At 44.0% G+C, this 13,274-nt stretch overlaps 2 protein-coding genes across 2 annotated transcripts in view; one reads left to right on the plus strand and one right to left on the minus strand.

Moving 5' to 3' along the window:
• CFAP43 (cilia and flagella associated protein 43) overlaps positions 1-1,174 on the minus strand; it is a 45,603-nt gene extending 44,429 nt beyond the window's left edge. Inside the window, exon 1 of the mRNA XM_030453279.1 lies at positions 1,046-1,174. Coding sequence (XP_030309139.1) covers positions 1,046-1,174 — 129 coding nt within the window. The remainder of the gene's footprint in view (positions 1-1,045) is intronic.
• LOC103525426 (glutathione S-transferase omega-1) lies at positions 1,047-9,611 on the plus strand. Its single transcript, XM_008490382.2, has 6 exons — positions 1,047-1,274; positions 1,421-1,529; positions 3,543-3,765; positions 5,064-5,165; positions 7,319-7,425; positions 9,062-9,611. Exons 1-6 carry the CDS (start codon positions 1,241-1,243, stop codon positions 9,213-9,215), a joined length of 729 nt encoding a protein of 242 aa, XP_008488604.2. The 5' UTR covers positions 1,047-1,240; the 3' UTR covers positions 9,216-9,611.
• The last annotated feature ends 3,663 nt before the right edge of the window (positions 9,612-13,274 follow it).

Here is a 13,274-nt window from a genome sequence, read left to right on the forward strand (position 1 = left end):
TCATATTGTTGTTCTTCTATTCAAATGAGTAATGGTGTCAGGTTCATGGTCTGTTTACTAGGGGCCTTCTCCATGTTTGCCTGCAGGACAGATCACCACAAAATACTGGTCTTTGTGACACGATGACTTATGCCCAACTTAGTGACAAAAGCAACAAGTCATGAACAGGCAAAACTTCCCCACTGAGGAGACTGGAGAAGTAACCACTCTAGTGCCTTCAGAGATGACTTTTCCTAATAATGTACAGCTCTTACCCAAAGGTTGGGTGGAAGTGTGTGGAGTCCCAGGAAGGAAGCATTTTACTTCTGGGACCATAGATCAATTTGTATGCTATGTGAAATGCATTAGGAGGAATACTCTATTTCCACTAGGAAAATCTAACCTCAGGAAATTTCATCTCCAGGAAAAGCTGTTACAAGGAATGCCCTGGTGCCTTCACCTCAACTGAAGAGGGAGCAAAAGGGATGGAGAGGACTTCAGTCCGTGCTTTTGTTCTCTTTTTGCTATGCACATACTGATGCTCCCACAGGTCCTGTTTGCTGAGGCAAGCATATACCCTCCATGGTTGGAAGGTCATAATTAAAGTAAATCTAACTTTTGCCGCACCCCCTGATCTGTTGGGTTATCTATTGTCTCTTTTGGGTTTTCATCATGAAGCAGAACAGCTGCAACAGAGAAACCTTCCTTACCATCCTCAAGGTGGGATGGGATTTTGAAGGCCTGGCCCCGGAGACTCTGTGCAGGAAGAAGGCAGTGAGGGAAGCAGAGGAAGATCTGCTGCCTCACAAGCCACTGGAGGCACCATTTGAAAAAAACCAGGAGGTGAATGGATGGATTTTTGCTATAGGTTTCCCATTTAACAGAGCTAGCTGGGAAGGGTTATGCTGAGGTTATAGACGACAGCATTAAGAGCAGCTCAACACTGCCTGTACACGCGGGTGGGTCGGCATTACGGGTGGGGAGAGCTCAAGAAGAGGTCACTGAGGTGCGTGATGCTTCCCCCCACCCAAACTCAAGCATTCCTCTCTCCGTGGGTGCCAGTCACCCGAGGCAGAGTGCCCACAACCTCCTGGGCAGGGAGCGAGGGAGGCAACGCAACACTCCGGCCCTTACACGCCGGTTTCCGTCCGGGACAGCGGCCCGCGGCCTTCTGAGGGGCGGTGGCTCCCGGCATGCCCACGGCGGGCGGGGCCGGTGGCGGGGCCTCGGCAAACGGCAGAACACGGCCCAGGGCAGTGACATGGCCGGAGATCAGTCTCGGAGCTTCGGCAAAGGTAAACGCCGGCCCTCACGGGCCGGGAAGCGACCGAGTTGCCGTATCGCCTCGGCTGGGGCTGGGCGGCTGCGGAGGGAGTGCGGAGGCGTGAGTGAAGCGAGTAAGGGCTGTAACAGCCGGGATGGTTCTCTTCTTTCTCTTCAGGCAGCACGGCCCCGGGGCCAGTGCCCGAGGGGCTGATCCGGCTGTACAGCATGCGGTTCTGCCCCTTCGCCCAGAGGACCCGCCTCGTCCTCCGCGCCAAGGGCATCAGGTGAGGTCTGCCTGGCGGGTTCGGTTCGGTACGGTACAGCGCAGTACGCAGATTCCCGCCCCGCCCTCCCGTGTCCCCGTCCCTGGCGCCGCTGCGCCCCGAGCTCTGTCTGGGGGGTCGCGGTGAGCAGGGAACGGGCTCAAGGTGCCCTTATCTGGGCATCCTAAATGGCACTTAATTAATCCTCCCTCAAAGAAACTGAGTGAAAAGAGGTTTCTGTGATTTTGTGAAGGGTGATTTTGTTACAAATCTTGAGTTTCTTAAGGCTGTTTTTGGGGAGGAGCGTCTTAGGTGTACTAGGAAACAAGTAGGCCGAGTATGAAATCACAAATGTAAAGGCCCAAAGTAAATTGGTAGGGAAAAATCCCAAGCGGATTTTTTTTCTCGGCTGTCATCCCGATTGTTTGCTATATAGTATTTGAGCTGTTTCTCCTGGGTGAATGTGGGTAGAGCCTTAATTTGTGTTGTTTGGTTTTGAGGTAAGCTGCAGTGAAAATTCTGGGAGATACGAATATTCAGTGTTTCTATTGTATTGCCACTTAGAAAAACACAAGAGTGAGTGAGGGGCCTTTTTAATAAGAGGAAATGTACTGTGCTTCTGTCATGTCTTTCCATGACTGTGCTGCAGTAAATTTATGGAATTCAGTACTTGTGTTTCTTTTTCAAGATAACCATGGCATTTCAGTGTTTTTAAATGGGGATTGATCTTTGAAGTAAAAGCTTTTGCTACCTTTTTCAGATTTCCACTAAACCTCACACCTGCTAATGATTTGTAAGCAGCACTGGGCTGGGAGTCAGCAGGGTCTTGTTATAGAATTCAGTGAATTTGGTTTTGTTTGCTTTTTTAAACAGTAGGTACATGAAAGTTTAATTTTGTCTTTATTTAGTGTTTTGGACTGGTCTTGGAGCTTTGTGGATTTTAGTATAGCAATTTTGGAGGGGGTTTTGTGGCTACCTGAATGTGGTAGTTATCTTCTGGTAACCTTTCGGTTGTTTTCAAGGTTCAGCTGTGTCTAGCAGACCTTCAGACTTACTTGAAATTTTGGGAAGTAACTTATATAACACAGCACATAACTTAAGGGAAATACATCTATGTTACATTAACAAATCTTGTGTCTTTTAAAATCAGTATCTATTTACCTTTAACTTAAACACCTGTCCTCAATGAGGCCATAGGTGGGGAAGGCGGTAGGATGTGCTTCTGATTTGCTCTTTCACGTAAGGTCAGATTAAAGTTCAGCTGCATTTCTTAATTAGAGTGTAACTTATCTGTAATCAAGTGCTTCTTTCATAGAATGCCCCTGATGCTGCATGTAAGAAATGTGCTGCTTTCTGAGCTTGACTTAAAGTCTCCTTTTTGACCAGAGATCTTACAGCTGCCTAAACTACCTGAAGGGATCCTACAAGAAGCTAGAGAGGGACTTCTTACAAAGGCATAGTGATAGGATGAGGGGTATTGTTTTTAAACTGAAGGAGGGTACATTTAGATTGAATGTTAGGAAGATACTATGTGAGGGTGGTGAAACACAGGGACAGCCCAGAGAAGTTGTGGATGTCCCATCCCTGGAAATGTTCAGTGCCAGTTTGCATTGGGCTTTGAGCAGCCTGGTCTAGTGGAAAGTGCCCTATGGCAGGGGAGCTGGAACTAAATAATCTTTAAGGTCCCTGAAAAATCAGAATGGTTTGGATTGTATTTTTTCTTAGCATGACTATAAGGGCTGCCTCTGTTTTGTGCTTGTAGACTGTTCATGTGTTTTTTATTGGTTTAACAAACAACTCATAGGAAGTCAGTGCTGATTTTCTCCAGCAAAAGGAAGTGCCCCTGGGAGTATTTCCATGTGTTGAATGGAGCCCTGCAAAGGGCTTAATAGAAGACAGGGGAGCAGGGGAGCAAGGATCCAGCCTCTCAAGTTCTGTAGCTTGTTATAGTGTAATGACTGTATTTCACCATGGCACTTAGTGGACTGTAGAAGAACTGAGCCTGTTTGGGTCTTGTTTCTGTTGCTGCTTTAGCCATGAAGTAATCAACATCAACCTGAAGAATAAACCTGACTGGTTCTTTGAGAAGAGCCCCTTTGGGTTGGTTCCTGTTCTGGAGACCAGCAAGGGCCAGCTGATCTACGAGTCCCCAATCACTTGTGAGTATTTGGATGAAGCATTTCCAGGGAAGAAGTTGATGCCTTCAGACCCATATGAGCGAGCCTTACAGAAGATGCTCCTGGAACAGTTTTCAAAGGTACTTCCTGATGAGAGTGGTAATGTGCTCTTTACCATAGCACCAAAAACTGCAGCTCTGTTGCCAGTGCTGCTTTCTTCCTTTAGGGCAAGTCTTGTGTCTAAAAGCATTTAAATAACCAGAGGGGTTAATTGGGGTCCCTTGCTGTGAGCATGTACAAACCACTCTGCATCTGAATTGCTCCCAGGATTTCTGTGTGGGGATGGGTACAGGAAGACAGCCAAGGGAGTGATAGGGTTTATGACTGAGGCAGGATTTTGAGCATTCTACAGTGGAAGAAAGGTTAATAGACCAAACCATCTGAATGCTTGAGACCTTGGCAGTGCAATGGCTGTATTTTAATCTGAATCATTCTGTAGGAAGCACTGTATGAATGGCAAATAGTGAGTGTGCCTGACAAGAGAGCCTACAACCATGCATGACAGATGGCAGGTGGCTGTAGCTGTGGAACATATATAAAGAACTGGTTTTTGGCTCAGTGTGATTTGGAGGTAGGCATTGTGGCTGGCTGGAAGTAACCACTCTGTATAAGAATGTGCTTTAAAGGGCCTAGGATGGTAAACAAGACAGCCTGGACATGAGGCAGCAGAGGAGAGGTAGCAATGGAAGATGCAAAGAGATGTGAAAAAGAAGGGGGATAGAAGGGAAGAAGTATTTACAGCAGGCCTTTCTGAATAGAGATGATGGGAAGAAGTTACAGGGAAGCATATTGCAAGAAATGAAATATGCACTGAATGTTGGGTGTATGAATAACAAGATCATAGAAAAAATGTTTGCCTATGAACCTTTAAAATTTAGTTAAGTTTGGCCACTGGGAAGCTTTCTGGTACTGTGTTCTATTTTCTCTGATAATAACCAAGTTATAAAATGCACAGCTGTGTAGAAGCCTGCATATCTTGGGCTGCATATCTCTTTCTTAAGTAACTTATATGTTGATAATTAAAATGTATTTGGATTGTAGAAATGTATAACTAGGAAAAGAGTATCATTCTGCACCTTGCTACCTTTTTTGCTGCATTTTTGGTAATGTGCACATATGGGAAACATTCCCTTCTTTTAATTACTCTCTTCTTATTAAAAGGCTACTATTTATTAGTATTTGAATTCATTCTTCTTTTAAGCCCTTGCTTATCTTTTCAGAATTATATTTTTTTAATTAATGGACTTTAACTTTTGAGAGTTAAAAATTGAACATACGTCTAATATTTTAACATCCAACTTAACATTTTAAGCTCTGAGTGACTTGTTTATATTGTTTCAAGAGGAATGTAAAAATCTTTATACTTTTCTTTGTATAGGTAACACCTTTAGTTTTCAAGTATTATGTGGCAGTCAAAGATGGACAGGACACTGCAGCACTAAAAGCAGAGATTGTTGAAAAGTTTGGCACATTTGAAGAGGTAAGAGTATTTCATGATAACAACGAGGTTGCCAGTCGTTGCACAATGCCTTTTCCTTCATGCTTTGGCTTTTGGAGCAATGTCTCTTATTGTTTATTCAGAAAATGCAGCAGTGAACAGTCTTTCAATATACTCCCCTCAACCCAGGAGGCACAACGTCACTGTTAAATTCTGAGTAGCTAAGCTAAACTTCATCTGTGTGATGAAGACTGTGCACTTGTGCAGTTTTTCTGAATTCTAGCTGGCTGCTGTTGTCTTGGATATCTTTATTCTGCTTTGAATGTAAGGACACCATGCAGCATTTTTTAAGAGCAAGGGCTAAAGAATCTGAGCTGCTGGAGAGCATCTGTACTGGAGCTCTGCTGAAATCAGTGCTGGTACCTTGGTGATGATGCAATGCCTTTTTTTGTTCAAAAAGTTATTTTTGGGGGTGGTGGGAAGCAGGATGTGAACTCTCCCTTGCAGGAATCTTGTCCTGGGCCATGTTCTGCTATGGGAGTATAAGGCAGCCTATGCAGAGCTCCAGGAAGTTTCAGGTGGCTTTCACGCTGATTTAGCAACTTCACAGTCTGCATCAGTGGCAGTTCTTGGCTAGTCTGAACAGCTGATGGACTTGCCTTTACCACAAACAAATTGTGTCTTTATCACACAAATTGTGTCTTTAGCAGCAAGCTATGGCTAGTGCTTGTCTGGCGCAATCAAGGTGTGTTCCTCCAGAGTGTTTCTCCTCTGGGGCAAAGCTACCAATAGCTTTCTAGTACTTTCCTAATTCTCCTGACAGTCATGTGCATTCTGCTTCTGCAACCCCTGGAGCTGCCAGAGTAAAATTGTTATGAGAGAAGTCTTTTCTGCCTGATCAGGCTAATGCTGAAGTGGTACAGAGGACAAATGAGATTTTTGTGGAAGCCACATGTGTCTCACTTCACTGAAACACAGATGTATTAAACATTAAGAAAGAAATTACCTTCTTCCTGCTTTATTAATGCTGTGAAATACTTGTTGCTCCTTCAGTGTCTCCACTGTACTCTGAAGGATTTTGCAGCAGCAGCTGAAGGTCAGCTAAGGATGGGAGAAAGGAACAGAGACGTTCAAACTTGACTTGACTTGAAAGAGATATTCAAGAAAGGGAAGTGTTCTGAAACACTTCTGTATTTAATTTGCTTCTGCCCGACAGAGGGAGCTGTGTTCCCATCTCTGTGACTGCAGCTGCAGGGTTATGTTCTGCCAGACACTGGTAATTCAAACAGCTTGATGCTTCCTGAAGTACTGCTTTAAAATTTCTACTGGACCATGGGTACAGGGAGTAAATACTATAGGAATATAGTGGTGTGTGTCTGAAAAAAGAAATATTCATAACGTTTCTGGAGTTCCATGTTTAAAATGCCAAAGTGCCTGAAAACAGAGGGTCTAGTCTTATGCAAGAAGCAGCCAAGCTCTGGAGGCTCCTTAAAAGCCTGTTAAACTTGCATGCACGTGTCACTTGAAACATACCAGAAGCAGATGTGTAATAGCAGAACTTGCTACATTCCCTGTGATCCTGTTTCTGTGCTGACCTCTGGGAATCTCTTTTCTGCTGTGTGTGGATGCAATACTTGCTTCATTTTCCCTTTGCAGCTAGAATAAAATTCTAGATGTAATGTTAAAAATGCATTCCTGACACCACTTGGCTTTAAGTGCCATGGGAAAGGAGTCTGTGCTGAAATGGTGTTTTAGTTTACCTGGATGATAAATCTAGCTGGATTTATTGACCAAGAAATGCTTGGGCATTGTTATGTTTAATTAGTCATGAATGCTTTTTGACAAGTAAGAACATGAACTGATAGATTTTGAAAGCTAAATTCCTTTTTGTTTGTGCACAAGCAGCAGGTCTCTGGCAAATCATATTTTGTGACAGTTTTTGAAACTTTGGAGAAAAGCTGGACTGGCAGTGTATGAAATAGTTAAGCTGGATACTACATCTGCTATATTGTCTGGCTCTGCTTTCACAGATACTGCATGCTCAGAAGAAATGTTCTGCATCTCCATTATTTACTGTCTGATCCCTTCAGAATGCCTGCATCCCACTACAAAGTGGGTTTTTTTGTTACTGCATTGTTCTGATTGTTCTGTGTGTTTTCCTTCTGAGGGTAATTGCCATCTCTTGCCCCTCACAGATTCTCTCCAAATGCAACACTGTATTTTATGGGGGGGACTCAATTTCCATGCTTGACTACATGATCTGGCCATGGTTTGAACGCCTGGAACCATTTCAGCTGAAGGAGTGAGTACCTGGCCTAGCTTCTAGTGTGAATGTTCTTTGCATACATTCTGCAGCAATGACCCACTCTTGGGGACTGCTGATGGAAGTTTGTATTGTGTTACAGTTTGGGGAAAGCACCTTCTCAAGAGAGACATGAGTTTTTTAGGGATCTTCTGTAAACAAGCTTTATTTCACCAACTTGCAATAGAAACAATGAAAGTAAAATCTTGAGGAGGTGCTCAAAATGCCAGACTTTCTCTTCATCCCTAACATCACAGATGAAAATGATCTTTATTTGAAGGGGATGGAGGTATGGATCCCTAGGCTCAACTTTCTTAGTCCATAACAGCAGACTTGATATTCAATCTTCTGTTCCTCTTCGGAATTCCTTGGTTAACAAATCTGTTTTGATATGAGTAAGGAGTATCCTATTTTGCTGTAACTAATAGAGCTGTCACTTTTGTAATACCAGTTTTTTTAAAATGTAAATAAATGTCTTGGTCTCTTAAATCCTTAGACAGCTCCAGTTACCATGGTATTGCATAGGGAAATAGTATTAAAAAAAAACTATTTCATAGCTGGCTTGAAACAGGACTAAAGAGTCAACTTGTATGAGGAAGTGTGTGATAAAAATGGAAGATGAGTATAGAAGAGTTAGTGCCACCTTGCTGTCTGAACCATTCTTGAAGAACAAGAAAGACACAGGGAATCCTTAGCATTGAAGCTTCTGGCACTGTAAAATGAGGGCTTTAATGGTGATTGCTGACCTACTTTGTCTCTTGTGTGGTCCTTGATTGGGAGGGGAAATATTCCAAGCAATATAGGGGCATAGGTCTGGAGTAATTGAGGTATTTGAATGACTGAAGATCTGAACAATTATATGTTAAGTAAAGGTGCTTTCTGGGTAAGGTTTAGGAGTTATGTGGAGTTAGGCATTAACTAAACTTGGGATTTGAAAATTGTAATGTAAAGTACTTGGATCAATCTGTCAGAAGAGAATGAAAATAACAATTTACACTGCTAAGCTTTCAATTTGCCACATGGTGGGTTTGTTCAATGTGCCTGAATGGGTTTATGGATTTAGTCTGTTAGTCAAATCCTCAGCGTCCTCAATAGATGGTGTCTGTGTTTTGAGCTACTGGGCTGCAGGGTAATACAGACTACACACCTTGCCTTGGTGTGTGAGAGAGAGAAGAAAAGGGGTTTGTGTGTTGTGGAGGACTCAACTACTGCAAAGCAGAAAGTGCTTGAAGAATCACTTAAAGCATGCCAGAGGGAGGCAGTGGTGCACAAGCCTCTGCCCTCAACTCATAGCAGATGATGATAAATAAGAACTGTCTTGCAGCAGGAATAACATAAGCAAAAGCACGCTGATGTCTTGCACAGTAAGTGCTCATTTACATGTTTGCTGAGCTTTGCAGAGCGGACAAGCCCCCTTAGAATGCTTTCCAAATGCTCTTCTGTCTTCTATGATCTGATATGATATTTTTGATATTATATTTTCTGATATTTTTGTCGCTTGCTTCAAGCTGAGCATTATATTGGGAGGGAGAAAGTGAAACAAGCAGTGAAACGGAGCCACTCAAGCTGTTTTGCTTCCTTGATGCCCTCCAAATATCCCATTTGTGTTACTTGGTCTCTTTCCTTTTTCCCACAGCTCTTTAAGTCACACCCCAAAGCTCCAACGCTGGATGGAGGCCATGAAGGAGGACCCTGCTGTCAAGGCTACAATGACTGACCCACAGATATACAAAGATTACCTTCAGCTCTATTTGAAGAACAGCCCTGAGGCATGTGATTATGGGCTATGAGGTGCCAGTAGGCACATGGCTGCTGAAGTGTCCATGCTTCTTTTCGGTGTCAGCTGTGGGTATCTACTGTAATTAGGTGTGGGCTTTTGCATTTCATAATGGGGAACAAATCTGTGCTGAAAAGGCTGAGAAGTCTGTGAACTCCACTGCTGCCTGTCAGGAAGATGATGTGGTGGCTTCAGGCAGGAGATGGAAAGTCATTGCTGGCTGTGTACAGCATGTGAAGGAAAATGCTTTTTCTTTACTCAGAGGTGGTGTTCTGTTATTCCTGGCCTCTTTGCAGGCATTTTTGGTAGTGAGTCCCTGAACTGACCCTATTACTTGGTTTGCAAGTTGTATTACTGATTTCTTGAAAATTAAAAAATAAAAAGCCAAATAATCCTGTCTTCAAACGTGGGTTTTCCTTCATCCTTCCAGGCAGCTATTTGTCACTGGACTGGCTTTGCAGGGAGGAGGCACTGTAAAGGCTAAAGCAGAGAGTGTGGTCTCTGAAGTTAAGGATGCAGTTACCTAGTACAAAATGTCCTCTTTAGACAGCACAACTGCCAAACCACTAAACTTGCAATCCTACCCACTTATCCCTGCAGAAGGCATGCTTGCAGGGACCATCTAATAATGGCTTCCAATTTGGGCTATATTTGCTAGAGGAGTGTGTGGTTTGAATCCTTCCTCTGTCCTGTGTTTAGCCTAGTTCCCAACCTGAATTATCCTAAAGGCTGGACTAGATAGTAAAGCTAACAGAAACCATATCCTGAGCAGAAGGGCACATGTTTTGTTTCAGAACCCAAAGCATTGCTATACAGGTCAAAATGTAGGTGAAATCAGAAAACTGGAGTAGGAGTTCTGTCAGAGTGTTATGTACTGGAAGTGTTCAGGGCCAGGCTGGATGGGGCCTTGAGCAACCTGGTCTAGTGGGAGGTGTCCCTGGCCATGGCAGTGGGGTTGGAACTAGGTCATCTTAAAGGTCCCTTCCTATTCAAACCATTTTATAAGATCAGGCTATCAGATCTGGGAAGGTTTGCTTAGTTTTGGGTATGTTGGGTGGGAAGTTGGGTGAATGGGGCTGTTGTTACGATAGAAGGTCATTGCTTGGGGAAATTGTTGAGAAAAGTTTGTCCATGGAGGTGTTGGAAAGGTATGCCACCCCTGGGTGTCACTGGAGATGCTGGTTTGAAAAGTCTCAAATGTCACATACTAGGAACATCGGAAACACTTGTGTGAACTCTAGAGACATACCTGTGGCTTTGTTGCTTTTTCTAGTCTATTACAAAGAAAGGGTAATCAAAGTTTATTTTTTCACTTAATCTCATCTTCTGCCTGTGCTGGCTGATCAGAGGTGCCTGGCTGTGTAGGAGTGCATGGGGTGTTGGTACAAAGTTATATGTCCTGCACCTGCTCTCCCCAGTTTTACAATGTCAGGGCACCTCAGTGTTTCCCTGTGTTGTCAAGGTTTGGGTACTGGCTGTTTCTGCAGCTTGTGTTAAGGGACCAGTGTGCTGGGCCTGTTCTGAGCCATCCATGGCCATCTGCTGATGGGGGCAGGCTCTGATAGTTCCAGCATGTGCTGCAGGTTTGCATCTTAGAACCACTACTCTTGGCTGATGGAAAAAGTCAACTCTCAAGGGGAAATGGAGACAAGAGAAGAGGCACTGAACATCCACAAGCTGAGTAGGGAGTAGATACGTTTTTTTCCTGTAAGCTGCAAACCATTTGCATGAGTCACCTGTGTGCCTGCACAGCAGGGCCATGGGGAGGCTGAGGAAAAAGGAAAGCTGTCCACTTCTGATCACCCAAAGAATCAATGAGGACCAACAGTGAGGCATTATGGTTTAATACTGTCCTTCCCACAGCTCCCTGCATACAGATGTATACATTCTTTCCCCAAAGGATGCTTTTGTGTCTTCTGTCACTCGGACCATCCTCAGAAGGGAACTCAACAGGGATGTGCTCTGAGCAAATCCACAAGTCAGTGTGGCTGTTTTGTAAGCTGTTTGTTTGTTGTTTTTAATTAATCTCTGTGCTTTTCCATGCCTCTTTAGGCATGGAAGCAGAATCTGTCTCCTTACTTGTAGTAGCTAAGACAGATTGATTAATCATCTGTTTCTCCTTGTGGGAAGACAGCTCTGATAGAACCCATGCCTTCAAGCCCACAGGCTTGGTGCCTCTCAGTTCCTCTTAATGTGCTTTGTAGCTTGGTTCTGTTGTGCTGGAGTATCTCTGCTCTGGATCAAACCTCCAAAGCTATGCTGTGTGTGATTCTGGCAGGAGAGAGTCAGTGTGGGGCCATTGTTAGAAGCCTGCATGTGAACAAGCCTTGCTTTTCTCTATTTATGCATGCAGGCTCTTGGTAACACTGAGGTGATATGATAACTGGAGGTGAACTGCACTGGCAGGAATATAGTGCTGACAGTGCAGGATGCCTCTCCCGTGGGAACGCCTGTGTGATGGAGAGCAGGAGAGCTGCTGGGGATCACATGTGCTTACAGGCACAGGAACCATCCCGGGCTGCCCCACTCTGCCTGACGCACGCTGGCAGGGATGAGACCTGGAACACGTGAGCAAGCTAAGTATTATCTCCCTGTGGATTTGGGAAACCCCTCTGTGCTGTTAGATTCCCAGCAGAGGGCTGGGCAGCAAGACTCAAGGTTAGGAGAAATGCAATGAATTTCTGCTTTCCAGAAGAGCCACAGCACTTACAATGTCATTGGAAATCTAATTAGGACCCCCCCTGCAGACAGTCTAAATTCAGGATCCAACACTGCAGCACTGGCTCAGTGGGCAGAGCTAGGCAGAACTGGGATCAGTAAACCACTTTGTTCACAGCCTGACACATCAGTTACTTCACCTCCCCAGGTGCATCAAGGCAGAAATTCATTACATTTCTCCTAACCTTCAGTCTTGCTGTCCAGCCCTGTACTAGGAATCAAACAGCACAGAGGGGATATTTAGAAGATCTCTTCTGCACTTTTGCAGCATGGGAGTCTCTCTCTTCTATCAGTCTGCCTGCTTGCCTACACTTTATTAGAGCTGAGTATTTCTGAGCTCCCTGCAGGTCTGTCAAATCTGGTTGAAATTGTTTGATGGATTCTAAAGTTATTTGGCAGGAGGTGAAGGGACAGACCCTCCTCCTACCCACCTCCATTTGCATGCACACATTGCATATGGAATAGCTGGCTGGAAACTGGCTAAAAATTCTAGTTTATGGTGCCATAATGGGTTCATCATTTTAGAAAAAGGCAGGAGCACCTGGAATTTTATTGGAAGGAATACAACAGCTCAAATGTTTGTTGGAGCCACTGAACTAACACCTCTTTCCAAACACAGTCCAGACAGATACAAGACACATACCTGTGCAAGATACTGTGCCAGTGGCAGTTGCGGACAGATTTTTCAATCTGCAAGCAAAGAACCATTACACAGAGTTGAGCAGAGAAGATGAAACCTCCTCAAGAGGTGGGCAAATCCTAAGACCAGTGCTCCCACCTTTATTGCCTGTGGTACCTGACCAAATTAATGTTAGCATGCCTGTGGGCCATCATATCCTCTGAGGATGCTCTTGGTTTTTTTACACCACAGTCTTTTCTAACTACTTGAAATAAAGAAGAGTCTGTCCTTGGTTTTGGATATTCCATGAGTGGTAAAAAGTAATTAAATCTATTATTAGTTGCAAATTATTCTCCTGGTTTTACTGTCCTGCCTGGCTCTCTGGATGTCTTAGCAGTTGAAATGTGCTAATTTGTATCAACACAAACATCAACTTCATTTGCAGAATAGCAAAACAACATTGTGCAGAGATGGGAAATAGAAATGCATTCCTGTATGGAATAACAAGTTTTTTCTAAGTTCTTCAGATTTTCAGTGTTAGCCACACATCAGAATGGGGAACTCATTGTGTACCTGATTACAAAGAAGGGTGTGAGGGGTGTTTCATGTCAAATCCTTCAGAACTGCCCAATGTAGCAGTCACATACCAAGGCAGTGCATAAAAGGAAATCTTTTTTCTTGTGCTTGCTGGAAAGACTGCTTACATTTGCAAGTGTCACCTGTCCAGTGAAGTCT

The sequence above is a fragment of the Calypte anna genome, chromosome 6, assembly GCF_003957555.1.
Source record: "Calypte anna isolate BGI_N300 chromosome 6, bCalAnn1_v1.p, whole genome shotgun sequence".
Lineage (NCBI taxonomy): Eukaryota > Metazoa > Chordata > Aves > Apodiformes > Trochilidae > Calypte > Calypte anna.

Bases quoted from the DNA above. Each gene is read 5' to 3' on its own strand.
- LOC103525426 (XM_008490382.2), top strand. From the start codon at position 1,241: ATGGCCGGAGATCAGTCTCGGAGCTTCGGCAAAG. The intron at 1,530-3,542 runs GTGAGGTCTGCC...TTGCTGCTTTAG, and splicing joins CTCCGCGCCAAGGGCATCAG to CCATGAAGTAATCAACATCA. The intron at 3,766-5,063 runs GTACTTCCTGAT...TTCTTTGTATAG, and splicing joins TCCTGGAACAGTTTTCAAAG to GTAACACCTTTAGTTTTCAA.